This window comes from Syngnathoides biaculeatus, chromosome 2 (assembly GCF_019802595.1).
Source record: "Syngnathoides biaculeatus isolate LvHL_M chromosome 2, ASM1980259v1, whole genome shotgun sequence".
Taxonomy (NCBI): domain Eukaryota; kingdom Metazoa; phylum Chordata; class Actinopteri; order Syngnathiformes; family Syngnathidae; genus Syngnathoides; species Syngnathoides biaculeatus.
Window position 1 is genome coordinate 9,566,607 of NC_084641.1, and position 20,971 is coordinate 9,587,577.

The 20,971-nt window shown below is 42.5% G+C and overlaps 2 protein-coding genes across 8 annotated transcripts; one reads left to right on the top strand and one right to left on the bottom strand.

The window, feature by feature from the left end:
- Positions 1–314: 314 nt before the first annotated feature.
- On the bottom strand, positions 315–2,200 carry b3galt4 (UDP-Gal:betaGlcNAc beta 1,3-galactosyltransferase, polypeptide 4). Of its 2 annotated transcripts, none has more exons than XM_061831759.1 (2): positions 1,778–2,200; positions 315–1,681 (listed from the first exon to the last, which is right to left on the bottom strand). In XM_061831759.1, the coding sequence occupies exon 2, from the start codon at positions 1,492–1,494 to the stop codon at positions 379–381; it is 1,116 nt and encodes a 371-aa protein (XP_061687743.1). In that variant the 5' UTR covers positions 1,495–1,681; positions 1,778–2,200; the 3' UTR covers positions 315–378. The 2 variants fall into 2 exon arrangements, with proteins under 2 accessions (XP_061687743.1, XP_061687732.1); XM_061831748.1 differs by having other exon boundaries at positions 315–1,699.
- A 1,110-nt stretch (positions 2,201–3,310) lies between these two features.
- On the top strand, positions 3,311–20,148 carry nr2c2 (nuclear receptor subfamily 2, group C, member 2). 6 transcript variants are annotated; one of them, XM_061831819.1, is made up of 15 exons: positions 3,311–3,567; positions 5,063–5,150; positions 5,346–5,441; positions 5,545–5,745; positions 9,047–9,152; positions 9,293–9,472; positions 11,703–11,859; positions 11,943–12,033; positions 12,258–12,397; positions 13,512–13,674; positions 13,834–13,955; positions 15,942–16,081; positions 16,872–17,009; positions 17,096–17,188; positions 18,208–18,338. In XM_061831819.1, exons 2-15 carry the CDS (start codon positions 5,091–5,093, stop codon positions 18,210–18,212), a joined length of 1,692 nt encoding a protein of 563 aa, XP_061687803.1. In that variant the 5' UTR covers positions 3,311–3,567; positions 5,063–5,090; the 3' UTR covers positions 18,213–18,338. The 6 variants fall into 6 exon arrangements, with proteins under 6 accessions (XP_061687803.1, XP_061687780.1, XP_061687756.1 ...); XM_061831796.1 differs by having other exon boundaries at positions 3,318–3,567; positions 12,267–12,397; positions 17,096–17,201; positions 18,208–20,148; XM_061831772.1 differs by having other exon boundaries at positions 3,332–3,567; positions 17,096–17,201; positions 18,208–20,148.
- The last annotated feature ends 823 nt before the right edge of the window (positions 20,149–20,971 follow it).

Sequence of the window (20,971 nt, forward strand, 5' to 3'; positions counted from 1 at the left end):
ACCTTCAGTTTCTAGTCATACAGCAAACTATTCAACTATATTTAAAAAAAAAAAAGGCATAGGCTTCACACAAGGTGAATTTGTGGTTTAAGTCTGATGAGATTACATTTCACAATGTATAATTTTGTGACCTTTGTTTGCTATGCTGTAGATTTAATCTGAAATATGTACCTTGGCTCAGTAAATGTTAGGAAATTGGATTATTTTTTGCCAATGCCAGGATGCTCAGGTCACACAATCTGATCATTCGAGGAAACTTAACTTATTTCCCTTCTTTGCAAAACTGCTGAGCCCCATTATTATTGACACCAAGATCTAAAAAAACGTTTATTTTCACCACCTCAATTATATGCTGTCAGAATACAAGTTAAGTCCCACTCACGGCTCCTCCTGGAGGCCGAGAGCCGAGCCCAGCAGGGCGCCGACTTTGCACATCGACAGTGACGTTCGCATTCTCAGCCAAGGGCACTGCCCAGATGAGTGGATGTCAGTCCAGTATCGCAACATATCTTTGGGTGAGATGCGGTGCACCGACACCATGGCTTGATAACAGCAGCGCCAATAAGGCACAGGAGGACCACCAGAGAACAGGGGCGAGTGCGTGGGTGCTATGCCGGCTGCACGGGCGCACAGACCCACAAACACATCCTCGGGGGGATGAACTGTGGATAGAGTTAACGGAGAGGCAGCCAAGGATATTTTGAGCAGTGCAGAGCGGGACATAACATAGGCTGAACCACTGCAATAGTCTGGAAAAACAGAGGGTGAGTAGGCCTCCTTTGGCAGGTAATGCTTGCTTTCCTGGTTCCGGTTCGGGGCCACGTGGAGATGCACCCTGCCCAGATACAAGTCTGCCTGTTCGTATGGGCTGCGACTCTTGTTGAGCAGGTGAAGGAGTGCGCTGGGATTGAACAGGACATCGTCATCCACCTTGGCCACAAAGTGAGCCTGGGGGCAGAAGCGGCGCACCCAGCTCTGCATAGCTACAGTCTTCAGGGTCAGATTGGAATAGGTGTCCAGGAACCGTGCCTGAACCAGGTCCCCTTGCTCCCTGGCCTCCTCTATGAGCAGTTTAGTCAGTCCTGGGTCAGATGCCACACCCAGCATGAAAAGGGTCATGACCCTCAAGCCCCTTACTTCGGTTTCTCCACCCCAAGTGTCCCTGATGGCCTGACGTGCCCTGTGGTGAGCAGGGGCTGAGGTAACCATGCTAATGAGATAGGGCTTGGCTCGCTGGCATACTAGTGGACTGGGCATGAGTAGGAACTCCTCGGGTCGAGTGGGAGGCACGCTCTGCGGGGGGAAGATAACTGTGTGGGGCTCCGACACAGCGCTCATGCCCAAGGTCGTGATCCAGTACTCGACGAGGTCCATGAAGAGCAACGCGCAAACAGCGGCGCTAACGGTTGTCGCGCAAAGGCAAGACAGGAGACCGGAGCGGCTCCCTCGTTTTCCAACCCGGGGCGTGCACATCCATAGGCCCCGGACGACCATCGTTGCTCCAACTCTTTGTCCTGTGTCCACGCCTCCTCTGGCGCTGCACCGGTCCTGCGGTCCGGATGCTGCGGTCGCCCACCCTGGGCACGAAAGTGGGGCTACGCAGCAGCGCACATGACGCGATGGAATTGTCGACAGTGTAGACGTGGTTGTGTCAAAGTACGCATTCCGCTCGGCCCCCAATCTAGTGAGCGAAACAACACTAGTAGCAGATGAAAATGACCTAGATTATTGAGTCCAAAGCAGAATCAGACGCGCTATAAGTGCGACAACTGCCAACCTGATTGTAGGATCTGCTCGAGGAACGTTCTGCGTAGTGGCTCGTCGAGAACATCACATCAAACTGTGAGCGCAATCCTTTGAAAAGTGGGCTGAGGGATACGCTTAGAGGCCATTTGGCGGTACTGCAAGCAGGGTACGCCTTGAAACTTTGTGCCGAAAGCAGCTGTCGTGCCAGACTTAATTGGTTTTCAAAGACGGACAACAACTATCAAAAGATTCTCACTTTTCCCAACAGCGGAGCTTGTAGCAAAACACCAACGTCACGTGACCGGTGATCTTCCAACGTCACGTGGAATCAATTGTGACGTCACCTTTCGTTGACGTTACATTCCTCCAAGAGGTTTCGAAGCTTGTCAGCGAGGCGTCACTTGGTTGGGACGACTTGCTGGCAAAGCGCCTTTCGTCGTGGGTTCATGTGGGCGTGGTGGCCAGTTAGAGGGGGTTGCGATTGACACGCAGATTGAAGTGGAGAAAAATACTTTTGGGACATTTCTCCCTAACAGGCGTGACGGTGCATCTGCTATGAGATACACCAATTGTAATTTATAGAAATGTATGCAATTGCCTCAAAATGTGTTGCGGCTACAGTGCGATGAGGAAACTTTTTTTTAAATCTAGATTACACACATCACATGGTCCCAACATTATATTTTTGCATACTACTGACTAAAAAAAAAAAATAATAATAATCTAGCTAGCTCACAGAGTAGATATTAGCGTCGAAGTTAGCAAGTTTTTCTCTTCTGTGACTTTTTGGAGGGTTGAGAGGAGGACGCTCTGCTGCTCCCACACAAGGATGAATCTGGATCGGGCTCATTATAATCTTGAGTCCGAATGTCCGTTTGTAGTGGACGTTTGGGGGGAAGTGGACCGTGATATGGTCGTGATCTCACCAAGGGCCTTTGAACACTAGGATCTGTACTTCTATTTACTGTCAAGTTTATGGATGTTAAACTTGTACAGTATTTGTATTGAGAGGGGACAAAAGCACTAATATTCGTACTTAAATAGAAGTTCAGATTCTTGGCAAAAATACAAGGTAGTACTACTGATGCAAGTCATGGCCTTAATAAATGTAAAAAACATGAACACTAATAAAGTACAAAATATCCTATTGACATACAACCTGTTACGATTTCCTGCAGTGTGCCATTATGATTGTAAAACCATAAAATGTTTACAAATATCATAGTACATTAAAAAAACAACGTCATGGCTAATTAGGTTTGAAATTCACGAGCTATTGTTCATGAAATTGTAAAAGGCGTTTAAGTAAAAATCCTTGCAGCATCTACACATTCATTTCACATGACAATCTGATTTTTTTAATTCACATTTCTGTAACAGTCATGGAAGTTAACACACAATTTGCTTTTGCGGGGATCTGGACCCCGGGCCTCGAGTTTGATTTTAAGTGACGAGGCCGAGTGAAGGTCTAAAACCTTAATAATCAGTCCTTTTCAAAAAAATATTTTATTTTTCGACTCTTAAGTCGAATATGGCGGAAACAAAGGATACACGATTTCTTAATGTGTACAAAGAGTATTTTTTTATGCGTCTATTGTACACGTGCCTCGCCATGGGGAGACACAATGACGTCACCGACGTCTGGCTCGCACGCGCCAGTCAGAGGAGGAGCGCCGGGACGCGACAGGGGAAAAAAAAAACAAAAAACAACCTCCAACGATCAACGGGTCACGAACTATGACCTTTAACTGCAGAAAAACAAAACAATTATTTTTATAAATAGCACAGGGCCCCAAATTAGTCGTTCGTCCACTTTTGGAGGTAAGACTCGGCCTCGGCTTGAAAAGCGCAGAAAAGCCTTGAGAGATTGCTCATGATAAAAGAGCGGCGCTAATCTGCGGGTTTGCATGCTAGCTGCAGTTGCTGTGAGGCTCGCGACACGGCCGAGGAGGACCACCGGCGCACTGTGGCTCCTCCGAATTGGATGTAGACATACTTATGTATGGCATCTAGCGTAACTGACGTGAGCTGTTAATGTGTCACTTTAGAGGCGTAACGAACACTCTGCGGCTCTGGTCGTGTTATGCTAGCTTGGACCGCTAACCGTAGACAACGCGACCTTTTTTTTTTTTTTTTTTTTTTATCTTTGCCTTCCCGGAGGTACAAAGGGGGCGGAAATTTCGTGGGAGTTTATAACCCTCCAGATGTTTATTTCCTACCAGCACATTCTCAGTAAGGTGCAGAGCGTGACAAATAATGCTCCCGACATAAATTCGTCGTCAAAATTGTCCCCCTAGTGCAATTGGCTGTTTGCCAAATTCTCCATTTTGCTGTGTTGTGATTCGCAATGTGGTAGGGAAAGCATGTTTTGATTGATTGGTGTTGGGCCAATCACTAAGCGGTGTTTCGCTCCGCGGCCCTCCCTTTTTTAAAAACTCGATTCCAACGACGTCACACTACTTCCGGGTGGCAAAACTATAAAATTCTCGTTGTAAACAAACCCTAACAGTCAGACAGTATACTTCCAGTTCCCAGCGGTGTACACAATTAAAACAACACGAGGCAAACGGGCTTTACAAGTTGTTAATAAAGAAAAAGAAATATGAAATCTCCCTCAGAAATATATGTGGAGAAATAATAGAAATAAAATAGAGGGGATTCCAGTGCAATCTAGAAGTGGAAAAATAAGGTGTACAGAGTTGAAGGAATGTGATATTAGAGTTTCCCTACAAGAGTGGAATTAAAAAGCTGCATGACAATAATGTCATGGTGGAGGAAGGATTTTGTCTGTGACAGTAGTGTGTCACTGATGTCTGCGCAGTGGTTGCTGCGGGTTGTCCGTGAACCACGATGGACAAAACTGAAAAGGCCCGTGGACTGTGGATCACAAAGAGATGTGATTATATGTCATTTGATTAATGGAGAACAATTGAGTGGAAAAAACAGCTTAATTCCCCTGAAAGGTGATTTTGGACTTTTTCCTCTACTTCAGGAGCTTGAATGTGTGAAATGTGAGTTAGAAAGAGAATGTTACATGAGGTAGATTGCTTCCAAGCAAGATGGTGCGTCGGACATATTTTAATTTTCAACAGGGAGCCTGACTCAAAACCAGACAGGGTGTAAAGTCAAATCCCACATTTTTGTTTTGTGATGTGCTGTGAGAGATTTCAAATGTAGTACATGCACCTTGGCTCAATAAAGGTTTGAGAAACCAAAAATCATGAATAGCTTTCACGATATATACCACCTCAAATCCTTTTTATTATAATGGGCCACAGTAGTTGATTAATTATGCACCTTGCATTGTTCCAAACAGTCCTCACTAATGACCTTACATCGTCATCATGACGGCCAACCTGAATTTGCTCACTCAGCAGAAAGGTGGCTTTGAGTATGAGGCAGAGGTGAGTCTGGCTTCTCCTCTGGTCTATTCCATGCATTTTTTTTTTTTTTTTTTTGCTCAAAATTTTGGAACTATTCTAATAAGACTGGCTTAGAAGCTCCTCTGTGAAGAAGCGTATGCATGGCAATGCATTAGTTTTGTTTGTTTTAGCTTCTTGATAGAGTTTCAGTGTGTTAAAATGTCTTTCAAATTGTAGGCGTCATTGTCCCCAACAGACTCGACGATGAGTCAGTCACCTCAGCGCTTTCAAGTCGTTTCTAGTGAGGCTCCAGCAACAACACAGCAGATAAAGGTAAATTTGGCTGTATTTCACCTCCAGTGGTATCTACTCTTTTCCCAATTATTTTGTGCCGATGTGTGTCTGCTACACTGTCACCTGTTATTCTCATTCTCAGATTGTAACTGACCAGCAGAGGGCTCAGAAGATTCAGATTGTGACTGCCATGAACTCTCCGAGTGCTCCAAAGCAGCAGTTCATTCTGACTACTTCCGACAGCACTGGGGCAGGCAAGGTTATTTTGACCTCTCCAGACAAGCACAACACAAAGCAGCTCATCTTTACTTCTGCAGACAGCCTGTTGCCAGGAAGGATACAGGTGACAGCAATACAACAAATACAAAACCTCACCTCCCTCTCTTTTCACGTGAATAGCAAAACACTTCTATATAGATTTAAAGTTGAGACTACAGGGTGTCCCAAAGGTCACCATACACATCCTTTTTTCAGTTTTGTTTCAGGTATCATTCCAAAAGACATGAGCCCATCAGTATTTGAAAGCAAAATTGCTACCTGGTTGCCAACTTCAGTTCAGCGTCAATTTTGTGTCGCAGTACAATTCTCCTTATCCATGCCAGGTTTATCAACAGAGGATCTGTTCTTGACAAATTATGCAGTAGACAGAATTCTACTACTGCCACTAAGAAAAAAATAATAAATACCAAACTCCAAGAACAGGCGTTCATGCAAAACTGACTAGAACCCCAGTTGGGGACAGTAAACCTTATTGCCAGGCAGCAATTCAGCAACACCGCTCTTAACCCATTCATGGGCAGGGTGGCAATTTTTTGCCTTATTGAGATGAAAGTCTCCTAACAGACCACAATCAATGAAATAACACTTCTTTTTTGTTTAACGCATAAAACAAAGGGCAAAAAAGATGTACCCTCTCGCGGGCAGCGTCCCAAAACTCGGACAGGTATGTTACCAGTTCTGTGAAGTGGTACGTACTAGAGATATGTTTATTAATTAATTCTTATTCTAAAACGACACTTACGCTTTAATAATACTGATGGATTAGCATTTTGAAGACAAACTTGGTTTCATACTGACCTTTCTCCCTTTCTTCTCTTGGAAAACGCTGCATGTGTACTTGAGGCAGCCATGTTGGGTCAAGCAGGAAAAGGAAATAACTCCATGCTAACTTTGATCGATGAGTTATCCTCTCCTGATAGCAAATTATGGCTTCAGATTAAAACTCTTAAAGGTCAAGTGTCATGAAATGGATGATTTTTTGTATATTCTTAATGAAAAACCCACAGCCAATGTGGTCCCATCTGTTTTTTCGCCACAAAACATGATTTTGACGTATACAGATTTTTGTAACTCCCGCCATGAAAATCCTCTCGAGGGATTTGTTTTCAAGAAGAAGCAGGAAGTGATGCAAAGGACAGTGGCGCCCCCTAGTGGACTCGTTTGTTTCCATTAGTTTTACCTCCGGGAAAGTAGCTTGTTGTTCCGTCATGTTAGCCAAAATGCCAGCTCATTGCATTGCTGGACATTGCTTGAACACTCGGGAGAATGGATTTAGCCTTCATAAGTTTGCAAGAGACCCGGTTCATTGTGAAAAATGGATTGCACGGGTGCAGAGGACAAGAGCTTCGTGGGTTCCAAATAACAGGTAGGCAGTAATGCGCCCCGGCTCGACAGTGTTCAACAAGTACTGCGGCGGCTTTGAACATAGCCCTAAAAGCAGCATGGCTCGGCTCCACCTCCTCTTTATATGCCACCAAGACGTAGAAAATCATCTACACTGGCTGAGGCGCTGTGTTCGGCGGTCACTGCTTCTGCGAAGGCTGCTCTGAAGAACTCCGCCGCGTGTGCGCATAAAGCGCTCCGGCTCGACTGTGTTGCTCAGTACTGCGGTCTCTGTGAACACCCCTCTAAAGCAGGGCGGCTCGGCTCCGTCATAAACCACACCGGCTGGCTCATCTGTGATGGCTCATCTCCGCCGCGGAGGTGGATTGGACGGGGATGAGGTTTGGCCGTGATCGCATATCATCTGAATATGGTTCGAAACAATAGTCTAATATTGCCCCGAGGGCTCGAAACAATAGTGTAATATTGCCCCAGTAACTTCACTCGGTTGTGTGTTTTCATTTTCGAAAAGAGCTTCCGTGTCAGACGAGGCGCGTTTGCCTCCCATAGTTAGGGTGCACCGCTAGTTTTCATTTGCGAATGTCCGGGTGACGTCACGGACGGAGGCCGCAGCCAATGTGGCGACCACTTGGATATCGTAGAATGACACTTCTGCACTTTTGCGCATGGATGACACGCTCTCCGCTCACATTTATTTTTTCGTATAGACATTGAAGTGAATAATGTTATATGTATTTTTCATTACAATATCTATTTGAGAATGTTCATAGGGATGACACCCGGGCTTTAAATATTTTGATATACTGAAGGAAATAATGCGTGAAAATCATGATGTCCCAAAAATGTGACGCTGCCCACAAATGGGATAGCCCATAGTTAGTATGCCATACCCATGGTTATATGCAGGCAAAAATTGTAAAGCTTAAGCTGTCAAATGCTGATGGAGTCATATGAAAGGAAATGGGGAGAAAAAAATAATATATATCATGACAAAAACGAGGACATTTTCTGTGGTAGTGGAAGCGGTCTAGTATGACAATTGACTGGCATTTTGACATTTTTGACCATTTTTACATAAAAACACACAACGAAGCGTAACTAAGCAATAAAAGGTTACTGGAAATTTTGTAATGCTGATACAATTACAAATATCCAATGATACAGCGCTGTCAGGCAATTTAATGGCAAGTTTGAAGAAGCTGTTGGCATGTATTCTTTTTTTAGTTTGCATTGTTTGATGTTGCCTACCTGAGGGAAGTATCCGGAACAGGTAGTGGCCAGGATGTGGAGGGTCCAAGTAATTTTGCATTTTTACTTCTGAGAGCTTGCAAGTTCTCAAGCGTGCCTAGGCGGGTACCGAAGATTCTTCTGGTCGTCCTGATCATCTGTTGCAGTCCAATTTTGTCCTTTTTTGTGGCAGCACCAAACAAGACTATCATGGATCAACAGGGGATTAATTCAGTGACTATTGTGTAGAACTGTCTCAGAGGTTCTTGTGGGAAACTGTGCTCCCTTAGAAGTTGCAGGAAGTACAAACTCTGTTGGGCATTTTTTAAGATGGAGTTTATGATGTAGACTTGTCACTGTCTTTATTGAGGCTGACGACTGTCGTGTCTTCTGCAATCTTCAAGAGTTTGACAGCCAGGTGCATTTAGGTGCATTGTTTTGTGTAACAAGAGAAGAGGAGCGAAGGATGACACATTCTTAGGGCGCCCCAATGCTGATGGTGTCCACCAGCCTTGCCTCCTGTGTCCTGTCGGTTAGGAAGTTGTGAATCTAATGGCCGATTGCAGGCGAGACTATCAGTTGGAGAAGCTTGGAGGATAGGGGTTTAGGGATGATGGCGTTTAAAGGAGAGCTCGCTCTCGCTCTCCTGCATGCATTTTAAACGGCAATGCACCTTCACTTTAATCCTGATATGTTTCAACAACTGATGTTTGTTTTTCTAGTGATCCCAAGAAAATTGGGTCAAATATCCCAATTTTGATCTTGTATTAATAAGTATGTCACTTTGCTCTCAGATTGTCACAGATCCACTGTCCATGGAGCAGTTAATCGGCCAATCAGGTGATCTTAGTCGGTCGCAGACGGTGGAGTACTGCGTGGTGTGTGGAGACAAGGCTTCAGGTGTTTCACTTGGCTGCAGATTTCAGTATTATAAATTGTATCTTTTTTTTGAGTCATTTAGATCCATTCAGTCCAAGTACATGCTAATCTGCTCGACCACACACAAAGTGACTCTCATAGTCATGTCATTATGTATTCAGGCCGTCACTACGGAGCCATGAGTTGTGAGGGTTGTAAAGGCTTCTTCAAGCGGAGTGTGAGAAAAAACCTGACCTACAGCTGCCGCAGTAAGCAGGACTGCGTCATCAACAAGCACCACCGCAACCGATGCCAGTTCTGTCGGTTGAAGAAATGCCTTAATATGGGGATGAAGACTGACTGTGAGTCAACAATAGAATGGTGACTAAAAAAATTGTTCCAAATATGAGTTCTTTTTTTTTTTTCCATGTCAGCAAGGGGTAAAAGAGGGAACAGAAGCAGAATTTTTATAGATCTTTTTATGATAACAGCAATGGGCACTAGGGTACTTACGAGGGTGGAGAACGGCTGACCTGAACTAAAAATGTCCTTTGAATTCAGTTACATGGGGGCAGTGTTGTGGCGATAGTAATAACCGAACAAGATTTGTAGACTTGGGACGTTGTGAGTCAGTGGGCTGAACAACAAAGCTTCAACATTTAATGTTCTCACTTCCAAATGCTTATTGAGTATTTTTAAAGTTGAATATAAAATGAAAAAAAAAACTCTGGAGGAATTGGGTTGGTACTACAGTGAAGAAAAAACGTATTTGAACACCCTGCTATATTGCAAGTTCTGCCACTTCGAAATCATGGAGGGTTCTGTGACAGTCCCTGAGTGATACAGTTAATAAAGTATCTTGGGACGCACCTCTCTGTCATATTATAATATTGCATTTGTACACTATAAATACAGTTAAGAAAATAAGTATTTGAACACCCTGCTATATTGCATGTTCTCCCACTTAGAAATCATGGAGGGGTCTGACATCATAGGCGCATGTACACTGTGAGAGAGATAATCTAAAATGAAAAATCCAGAAATCATAATGTAGCTATTAACTATTGTAACTATTTATTTGTGTGATACTGCTGCAAATAAGTATTTGAACACCTGAGAAAACCAATGTTAATATTTGGTACAGTAGCCTTTGTCTGCAATTACAGAGGTCTAACCTTTCCTGTAGTTGTTCACCAGGTTTACACTCACTGCAGGAGGGATTTTGGCCCACTCCTACACACAGATCATCTCTAGATTAGACAGGTTTTTGGGCTGTTGCTGAGTAACACAGAGTTTCAGCTCCCTTCAAAGATTTTCTATTGGGTTTAGGTCTGGAGACTGGCTAGACCACGCCAGAACCTTGATATGGTTCTTAAGGAGCCACTCCTTGGTTTTCCTGGCTGTGTGCTTGGGGTCATTGTCATGTTGAAAGACCCAGCCACGACCCATCTTCATTGCTTTGACTGAGGGAAAGAAGTTGTTCCCCAAAATCTCACAATACATAGCCACGGTCATCCTCTCCTTAATACAGTGCAGTCGTCCTGTCCCACGTGCAGAAAACACATTCAAATAATGATGCTACCACCCCCATGCTTCACTGTAGGGATGGTGTTCTTGGGATGGAACTCATCATTTGTCTTCCTCCAAACACGGTTAGTGGAATTATGACCAAAAATTTCCATTTTGGTCTCATCTGACCACAAGCCTTTCTCCCATGACTCCTCTGTATCATCCAAATGGTCATTGGCAAAATTAAGACGGGCCTTGACGTGCTGGTTTGAACAAGGGAACCTTCCGTGCCATGCATGATTTCAAACCATGACGTCTTAGTGTATTACAAACAGTCACCTTGGAAACGGTGGTCCCAGCTCGTTTCAGGTATTTAACCAAGTACTGTCGTGTAGTCCTGGGCTGATTCCTCACCTTTCTAAAGATCAATGAGACCCCAAGAGGTGATATCTTGCAAGGGGCTCCACTCCGATTGCGATTGACCGTCATGTTTACCTTCTTCCATTTTCTAATGATTGCTCCAACAGTGGACCTTTTTTCACCAAGCTGCTTGGCAATTTCTCCGTAGCGCTTTCCAGCTGTGTGGGGTTGTACAATTTTGTCTCTGCTGTCTTTGGACAGCTCTTTGGTCCTGGCCATGTTACAAGTTTGAGTCTTACTGATTGTATGGGGTGGACAGGTGTCTTTATGCAGCTACCGACCTCACACAGGTGCATCTGGTTCAGGATAATACATGGAGTGGAGGTGGACTTTTACAGGCGGACTAACAGGTCTTTGAGGGTCAGATTTCTAGCTGATAGACACGTGTTCAAATACTTATTTGCAGCTATGTCACACAAATAAATCGTTAACAAAATCATACATTGTGATTTCTGGATTTTTCTTTTGAGATTGTCTCTCTCATAGTGGACATGCACCTACGATGAAAATTTCAGACCCCTCCATGATTTCTAAGTGGGAGAACTTGCAATTATAGCAGGGTGTTCAAATACTTGTTTTCTTCACTATGTATTCTATATATCATGGAAATATGATGTATGATTAATGTTGGGATAAAGAGCACATTTTGCTCTTGGTGCTCAGCTGTTCAGAGTGAGCGGAAGCCTGCCGATGTTGTGCCCCGAGAGAAACATGTCAACTGTGCTCCCTCCACTCAAAAGATCTACATCCGCAAGGACATGAACAGTCCCCTCATTGCCACTCCAACCTTCATCTCAGACACAGAAACAGACGGCTCCAGGTTCGTAGATCACAGCCTGGTTTGGCAAGGTGTTAAGCCTCATTTGCAGTTCAGGTTGTATGAATGCTGCATGTCGTGTGCAGATCCAGCCTGGTGGACCAGGGAATGCTAGTTAATATCCAGCAGTCTGTTGTGCAGAGTGATGGAACGCTGATGTTGACAACTGACTCAAAGGTACAGCCTTGTTGGCGATCAATTATTTGTCCTTTCAAGGCTATCAAGATTATTGCTTGATGAATGACATCAGAACATATTTCCATTTTTTTCCCGCATGTTTTGAACACATCAGTTTTTTTCTCTGTGCAAAAACGAAAAGATTTCCATGGACTTCATGCAGGTCATACGCATGGTACTGAAACAGTTTGAAGCATTTCTGTTGTGTCTGTGTTTTGATGGAGTCTGGGCAGAATGACCTTGGGACACTGGCGAATGTGGTGACATCACTGGCCAGCCTGAGTGACTCATTGAAACAGAACTTGAAAAATGGAGATTCATCAGACTACCAATATGTGGAAAGGAACACTACAGCGATAACACGGTCAGTTAAAGTGCTGCAGGATTCATGATATTTAACTTCTTATCATAAATGTTACTCCTCGAATTGACAGCGGTGGCTAAAATTCTCCCACTCTCTACTTGGGTATACATACAGAAACTTGTGCAAATAAAAACTGATGAAAGTCGAAGTACTGTACTCGGCTGCTTAACTTAAGTAAAATTTTAAAAATACAAACTAAAAAATACTCATGTACAAAAATAACAATTTATTTTCAAACCACCAGTTAAATACAATACATTTTTTGATAACCTAGCACCACAAAAACAAAGATCTCCACAGAAAAATAATTTCTCTTTCACAAGCTATTATGGTGCTCAGGCTGAGGGGAAAAAATCGGTAGTGTTGGCTCAGGTTTTTATGTCATCCAAATAGTATGTTCCCATAGCTTTGCTAATGTTGTGCATTAACTAACAAAAAAAATGGTAGCTTATCATAACTAGAATTCATATGGATGAAGCTGCCAGGCAAAAGAGAGAGAGGAAGACCAAAGAAAAGGTTGATGGATGTTATGAGGGAGGACATGAGGACAGTGGGTGTTAGAGAGGAGGATGCACAAAATAGGCTTAGATGGAAAAAGATGACAAGCTGTGGCAACCCCTAACGAGACAAGCCAAAAGAAAAAGAAGAAGAACTTAGTTATAACTCACTAGAACTAGAAAAAATGCACAATATTTGTGTTTTGTCTCATGTTATGTAATTTTTTTAAATGTTATAAGCAGGTGATTTTTAGGCTGGCACAAGGCACACAGTCTATATTTATCAATTTGTCTTCATCTGTGGACGTTGGCAAAAGTAAAAAGCCTATTTTGATAAAGTAAGGAATACAAAATACAGGTATATGTGGGGGGTAAAAAAAAGTCGAGTAAAGTGTACACAAGTGTACTCAAGTACAGTAAATGAAGTACTTGTACTTTGTTACTTCCCACCACACCAAATGGGGTCCAGTAGGTTTTTTCTGATATTTTTCTGAGTCAAGACACAGTGAAAAAATTTGTGCTTCATTCTTTGTTATCATGAAAACATATTTTTTGGGGAGTTTTCTGTGAGTCAACAAATTTACCTGCTTGAGCCCCTCTGTTTTTGTTTTCTACAGTGCCTTTGACACTCTGGCCAAAGTCCTCAATCCAGTCGAAGCGAAAAGCGTAGCTGACAAGTGTGTTAGTGAAACGACCTTTCAGCTAATAGGCCGAGACCGGGAAACTCCGATCATTGAGGTGGAAGGGCCGCTGCTCACAGACAGGCATGTTAATTTTAAGGTGGGTGAGATCAGGCAGCTCACAAGCCCAGTAACAGTAACAGTACCAACAATCATCATTTACAATTAAAATATTCAGTATTGCCACGAAAAAGGACTGGGAATGATACGTCTTCTTGAAATAACCTGAAACACTGTTGTCTTTATCTCGTGCTTCTAGCTGACCATGCCCATCCCCATGCCCGAGTATCTGAATGTACACTACATCTGCGAGTCTGCTTCCAGGCTTCTCTTTCTTTCGATGCACTGGGCACGTTCCATTCCTGCCTTCTTAGCGCTTGGGTAAGGACGCGAGCAGTCCACTTTTAAAGACAAACTCAAAAAGGCATGTTAGCCGTAATGGTTTGTAATTAAGCATTTTTTAACGTCCCGTTTCACACAAGAGGACTCACACATAACTTTAAATGGTTAACAAAGATTCACAAGCATTTTACAGTATGCAGTGGGTACAGAAAGTATTCAAACCCCCTTTATTTTACTCTCATACATCAGCCATTTGAAAAAATCATTTAAGGTTTTTTTTTTGCCTCATTAATGTACACACATTGGCCCATATTGACAGAAAACAAATGGAATTCCTGAACATTTTGAAGATTTATTTAAAAAAATAGAAACTGAAATATCACACAGCCACAAGTATTCAGGTTCTTTGCTTAGTGTTTGGTAGAAGAACTCTTATGAGCTAATACAGCAATGAGTCTTTTTTGGAACGATGCAACAAGTTTTACACAACTGGATTTGGGGATCCTCTCCCATTCCACCTTGCAGATCCTCTCCATTTCTGTCAAGTTGGATTGTAAACATTCTTGGACAACGATATTCATGTCCCTCCAGAGTTGCTCAATTGGGTTTAAGTCAGGGCTCCGGCTGGGCATTTCAAGAAAAGGCACGGAGTTGCACTGAAGCCACTCCTTCCTTATGTTAACTGTGGGTTTAGGCTCATTGTCTTGTTGGAAGTTGAACCTTCGGCCCATTGCTCAGGAGAAGGTTTTCCTTCAGGATATCCATGTACTGAACTTGGGTGTATTTCATCTTTCCTTTGATTGCAACAGGTCGTCCTGTCCCTGCAGCTGAAACACAACCGCACAATATGATGCTGCCTCCACCATGCTTCACTGTTAGGACTGTATTAGGCAGGTGATGAGGAGTGCTTGGTTTTCTTCATACATACTGCTTGGTAATGAGGTCAAAAAGTTCTCTCTTCACTTCATCAGACCAGAGAATCTTATTTCTCGCAATGTTGGAGTCCTTCAGGTGTTTTTCACCAAAATCCATGCAGGCTGTCATGTCTAGCATTGAGGAGAGGCTTCCGTATGATCACCCTGCCAAAAAGCCCCGACTCATGGCAAGCTGGAGTAATGGTTGACTTTCTAGAACTTTAGAGTCTGAATACATATGGCTATGTGATATTTAAGTTATTCTTTTTGTAATAATTCTGCAACAATTCCCTTCTTTGCTATCTATATGGGGTGCCGTGTGTGCATTAATGAGGGGAAAAAATTAACTTTAATGATTTTAGCAAACAGCTGCAATATAACAGAAAAATTTGAGGGCGTCTCAATACTTTCCATACCTACGAGAAAAAGACTATTTTTTAACTGATTTAAATAACCATATAGAAGAGGGTGTTCTTAGGTCCAGTAGAGCAAGATGTCTGCAAGTCTCTGACACCTTTAGTTTTTAATCCCCGTGTGTGTGTGTGTGTGTGTGTGTGTGTGTGAGAGAGAGAGAGAGAGAGAATCCTGTGTGCTAGGAAGTAAATTAGAAAACAAAGTTACAAAAAAAAACCCAGTAGATCAACCAAGCCACCATTGAGGGCTTTACAAGTGATAGAAGTGTTAAGAAGATACAATGGGTGTGATCATTTGAAATCTAGACCAAAAGCCCAACAATGTTGTTCTGAACTAATTGGAGGTGGTCTAATGAAATATTCTTGTGCTGGAAGTGTAGGCGAGGAGAGTAACGTAATAGTTAACAGGTGAGGAGATAAAAGCGTGAATAATTATTCTGAATCTCAATTGAAATAACGTGGAGCTACGTTTGGAAATCCTTTTAAAATCCCCCAAAATTGGAATGGTCACACATTTTTTCATCAAATGGCTTGATCAAATATGACCCTAATATTTATTGAATCGCAATGCGGATTTTTAGAAGGGGACTGTACACAGGCAGTAATTTTATGTGGCAAGCTGTTGGGGGGAACATACATACAGTATGGTACTTCAAGTATACATGTGACATGAAATTAGTCGTCTATTCTTTTGTCAGGCAGGAAGAAAATACCGGTTTGGTGCGAGCCTGCTGGAACGAGCTGTTCACTCTGGGTCTTGCTCAATGTGCTCATGTGATGAACCTGTCCACCATCCTGGCTGCCATTGTCAACCACCTTCAGAGTAGCATCCAGGATGGTATGGTTCACCGACCTCTTCATCTCACTGTAGGAGAAAAATTAGGAGTCGTAGGACAAAACATTTGGAGTATCGTGAATATGCCCAACTCACAGGCAAGGATCACAGAATGTTTTAATATACAATATACACTTTTTTTCTTTCCCTTTGACCTTAACTCCGGCCACAGCTACTCATCCTCTTCCATCTCTTCCTGTCCTTCACATCTTCTGCTTTAAAGTTCGCTATTTCCAAGTCTTCCCGCATAACCTCCACCTCCGTCTGATACAATGTGCTACAATTTCAGTTTAAAAAAAAAAAAATAACAAAAACTATTACACTATATTGCCAAAGTGTTTGCTCCCCTGCCTTGGCTCACATATGCTTTTAAATGATATGCCATTTCAAATCCATTTTGTTTGATATGATGGTCGATCTTCCCTTTTCAGTTGTAAGAGTTTCAACTCTTGTGAGAAGGTTTGCAAGAAGGCTTCAGAGTGAGTTTATGGACATTTTTGCCCATTCTTCCAGGAACATATTTGTGTGGTCACACTCTTGTTGTTGGAAGAGAAGGCCTTACGTGGTCACTGTCCACTCAAAATCAACCCAAATGTGTTCTATCGCGTTGAGGGCACGACTCTATGCGGGCCAATCAAGTTCCCTCCATACCAAAGCTGAAGGATGGCTCATATATTGAGAAACTAAGTCAGGTCAATTGTATCTCAAGGCAGCACCACATCACCTAGGACTACATGAGATTGCTGCCACTTGATAGTAATCCCACATGGTTGACAGAAACGTTGTCTTGTAGACAAGCTATCAGGGGAGAGGGTGAAGCAGGTGATGGAGCACATCTGGAAGTTCCAGGAGTTCTGCAATAGCATGACAAGGTTGGAGACAGACAGCTATGAGTACGCTTACCTGAAGGCCATCGTCCTGTTCAGTCCCGGTGAGTCAATTCCTCTCACCGCTGCTGCGTCTAGTCAAATGATGTAGATCTGAGGAATTGAAAACACATTTATTTCATGTCATCAGATCACCCTGGTGTGGACTGTGGGGGACAGGTGGAAAAGTTTCAAGAGAAAGCCTTGATGGAGCTCCAGGACTACGTGCAGAAAACATATCCAGGTGACACTTACAGGTACAGAAGGCATATCCTACGGTCTTCTTCCCCCGTAAGCGTCAACTTCCCTTCTAGAGTTACAAGTGCTTGTTGCACTGTTTTAATCAGTTTTGGAATGTGGTTCCATTTTCTTCAGCCATGCTCCTTCAACGTTTTACAACAAGTACCACCTCAAAAAATACTGAGCTCTCAAAGCTCAATGATTGAGCGCGATGCAGACGGCCGCTGGAAGCTGTCACATAAAATGTGGGCAAATGGGAATGCAGGATCAGCCGAGCCCAGCGCAAGAAGCGTCTTTCCATCATCTCGGAGGGTTTGCTGTTGCTGACAGCTTTGAGGGATAGCAGACTATCGGCCTACTTTGAGCGGATTGTGCTTGTTGCTGGCTGGTGGAGCCTCAAGGAGCACCATCGCTCTGGCTATTGTCAAGGCGTCCAATGCCGCTATCACATGGAACTATTTGGTTACATCTTGGGTCATTCCTCTCAGCTGGAACTGGGCCTTGATGTGCTGGAACCATGAAAAGTCAGGCAACGTGACTGTTGCAGCGTAGATGCTGGCTTTAGCTGCCCCGATCACCTCACTTTGTAAAGCCAGTTTGGATTATTTGTTGTCAGAGTAGCATTCTGACATTATTGATATGTCAGGGTTAGCAATTGTGGAGATGCAGGTAAATTACAAGACTAGGAGATGAGTACCAGTCATGTTATTTGACTTTCCACATACAAACAAAGTATTTTTACATCAAACAGCCAACCAAACCTTTTGAAGCCATCAACTTCTTTTGAATATTTCATCTCTCACTGCACTCTTGAAGATCGGTGCCCCTGGTGAATATCTTAGTGAACTAAAAAAAAAAGTTTAAGCTTTATTTCAAACACGTGTGATGGAATTTCTTGTTTCACATGCTTCTAGGACGAGCCTGCCATACCACCAGTAGTACTTGCGTCACACTTGAAAATGGTGGGATCTTGCAAACATTGAAAAATTCTGCGTGTTTCTGGGCATGTGTCTGCTTCTCCAGGTTGACCCGCATCCTGACTCGTCTCCCCGCGCTGCGCCTGATGAACTCCAACATTACGGAGGAGCTCTTCTTCACTGGCTTGATCGGTAACGTCTCCATTGACAGCATCATTCCCTACATCCTAAAGATGGAAACTGCCGAGTATCACAGCCAGGACATTGACCCCGCGGACTGACGCCACCTCACCCGGGTGATTTAGATGAAAGTATCCAAATCTCCACTTGGGGTGTCGTTTGTTCACCAGAGGTTTGCTAAGGCTTTATAGTTGAAGCTGTAAAGAGCATCCTGCAGTCGCCTCTTTTTCCTCATTCTTCACAAATTTCCCCTTTAATTTTGGAATAGAATAATAAAGAATCCAACTAAATAGTTCATATAAGAAAAACAGGCATCTAAACTTCTAAGTTGCCTGCATTTCAATGTATGTTCAAATATGTGTGAGTTGCCTTGCGGTACAAACTAGTATCTCATACGAGGTCATGGGCTGTTCGTGTGAGCAGTTCAAAACATTATTTAACAAGTAATATATGCATTGCAATGGCTTTACTAATATCTCTCATAATAGCGCTCCTTATTTATTTATTTTTTTACAACAAATACGTGGAACCAAGAACTGGAAGGAGAGCATCTTATCAGCTTCTCACATTTGCTCATGAAACAGCAGCAGACCTCAATCTTCAATCTGTAGGGAAATGGCTTGTACAGTTATTTCATATTATCCTTTATGTATTTATTCCAGTTTTTAGTTGGATCTTTTATTTCACGTAATTGGCCAAATGAGCAGATTAGGTTGAATTATATGTTGGGGTTTTTTTTGTTTTTTTTTATTGCTGAACGGCATCTCTGAAGTTGTGAGTGTGTTTATGTTGATGCACACTTATTTTCTGGCCTTGTGTACATGGCTAATATATCCCGTGCAATCGCCTCATCAATTTTCCCCTTAGGACAATCATTGATTTTTATTTTTTTTCCCTTGCCTTTTATTGTGTCTTGACCGTTGGTCTCAATTTTGTATGTGTATTTATCAAAATCATTTATTTTTACACGCGTTTTTCTTTTCAAATGTGTTGCTTGTGTGTACCTACTCTACTGTTTTGCGTGCTTGTTTGGATTTGTACGTACTCTGCTCAGTGCACATCAGTCAGCTTTTGTGGTGTTCAGCCGCATCCATCCTGACTCAACTTTTTGTGTTTTGTATGTTTTCTGAAAACTGCAAACTGTTCTGAACAATTTTTCTCATTGCATACTAAGTGTACTTAAGTCATTTTTAGGCAGGTTTTGCTTAATGTAATGGAGGGGGGGGGATCCTTGGAAGCAAGTCTCAAGTGCATTGTCTTGAAGACTTTATGCAGCTGCTTCCTGCTTGTATGATGAGATAGTAAAATCTCTCCATGAATGAGAATGGAAACTGAGATATTAGGATAAAAGTCAATGGTAATATTTGGGTTTAAAACTCATTGAGACTGTTTGTATCAGTGTTCGTTGGAACTTTGTACATGTAATTTCATTAAAATGAGTGCATGTTGTTTTTAAGCAATTTTATAAGGTCTATGGCGTCTGCCCTATTAATCATTTTATAGTGCATCGTCGTGCATGAAGAAGTGGCTCATTGCATTTTATTAAATGCCATATGAAAAGACTATTTAAATGTTGTGGCTTTAAAATGTAACTAAAAGACCCTTTTTAAAAAAAATGTCTGTGATGAGTATCCTCAGATTCATATTTTGTATGACATACAGTATGTCTTTTTATTATTATTTAGCTCATGTATATGTACAGCTTTCTTCAAACAGTGAATTTGAGTAGTTGTTTTACCCAAATTGATTGCAACCTTATTTCTACCTCACTGACGATGATGTAACCCGTTGTATGAACTAAATTGTATTAACATTCCAGTCTCTGAGGCTGGCTTTGTCAAAGCCACACACAATAAATAAACTTTTCCATCCAATTTCTTTGCCGCTTGTCCTCATGAGTCCACGGGGAGTGCTGGAGCCTATCCCAGCTGTCAACAGGCAGGAGGCAGGGTACCCTGAACTGGTTGCTGGCCAATCGCAGGGCACATGGAGACAGACAACAGCGGCACTCACAATCACACCTATGGGCAATTTAGAGTGTCCAATTAATGGTGCATGTTTTTGGGATGTGGGTGGAAACCGGAGTGCCTGGAAAAAAAACCACGCAGACACGGGGAGAACATGCAAACTCCACACAGGCGGGTCTGGAATTGAACCCGGAACCTCAGAACTGTGAGGCCAATGCTTTATCAGTTGATCCACTGTGCCGCCTCCAATTTGACTCTTGTACATTTATTATTATTAGATGGTTTTTTTTACACTGCTATAACATTGAATCAACTAACTGTATCAAACAATGGTCACTCGAACTAAAATGCTACATACAAAAAATGTACGAATGAACGCAAATCATGTGTATAAACTTCCATGATTTTTGTTAAATCTGGACAAAAATTTCAAATTTTCACATCATAAATAATAATGTTGGGATACTGCAAGGATTTTTGTGTTACCAAACATCGTAAGAGTTTGAAAAACGCATTACAGATGATTTCTGATTGCAAAACCAGTTCATACATTTCATATGTAAATATGATAAGGTGAAAGATTCATAACAGCCCTCTGAGGGAAACCATAAATTCTATGTGGACCACAACAAAAACGAGTTTGACATCTCTGTTAGATTGAGGGAACTTTTCTGTTTTATGTTTATAATCATCGTCTTTCTACACGTCAACTCATCTAACGGA

Excerpts from the sequence above, each read along its gene's own strand:
- b3galt4 (XM_061831759.1), bottom strand. The coding sequence starts at position 1,494 with ATGGTCGTCCGGGGCCTATGGATGTGCACGCCCCGGGTTGGAAAACGA.
- nr2c2 (XM_061831772.1), top strand. The coding sequence starts at position 5,091 with ATGACGGCCAACCTGAATTTGCTCACTCAGCAGAAAGGTGGCTTTGAG. Across the intron at positions 12,398-13,511 it reads AACACTACAGCGATAACACG|TGCCTTTGACACTCTGGCCA; the intron begins GTCAGTTAAAGT and ends TGTTTTCTACAG. Across the intron at positions 16,082-16,871 it reads TCAGAGTAGCATCCAGGATG|ACAAGCTATCAGGGGAGAGG; the intron begins GTATGGTTCACC and ends GTTGTCTTGTAG.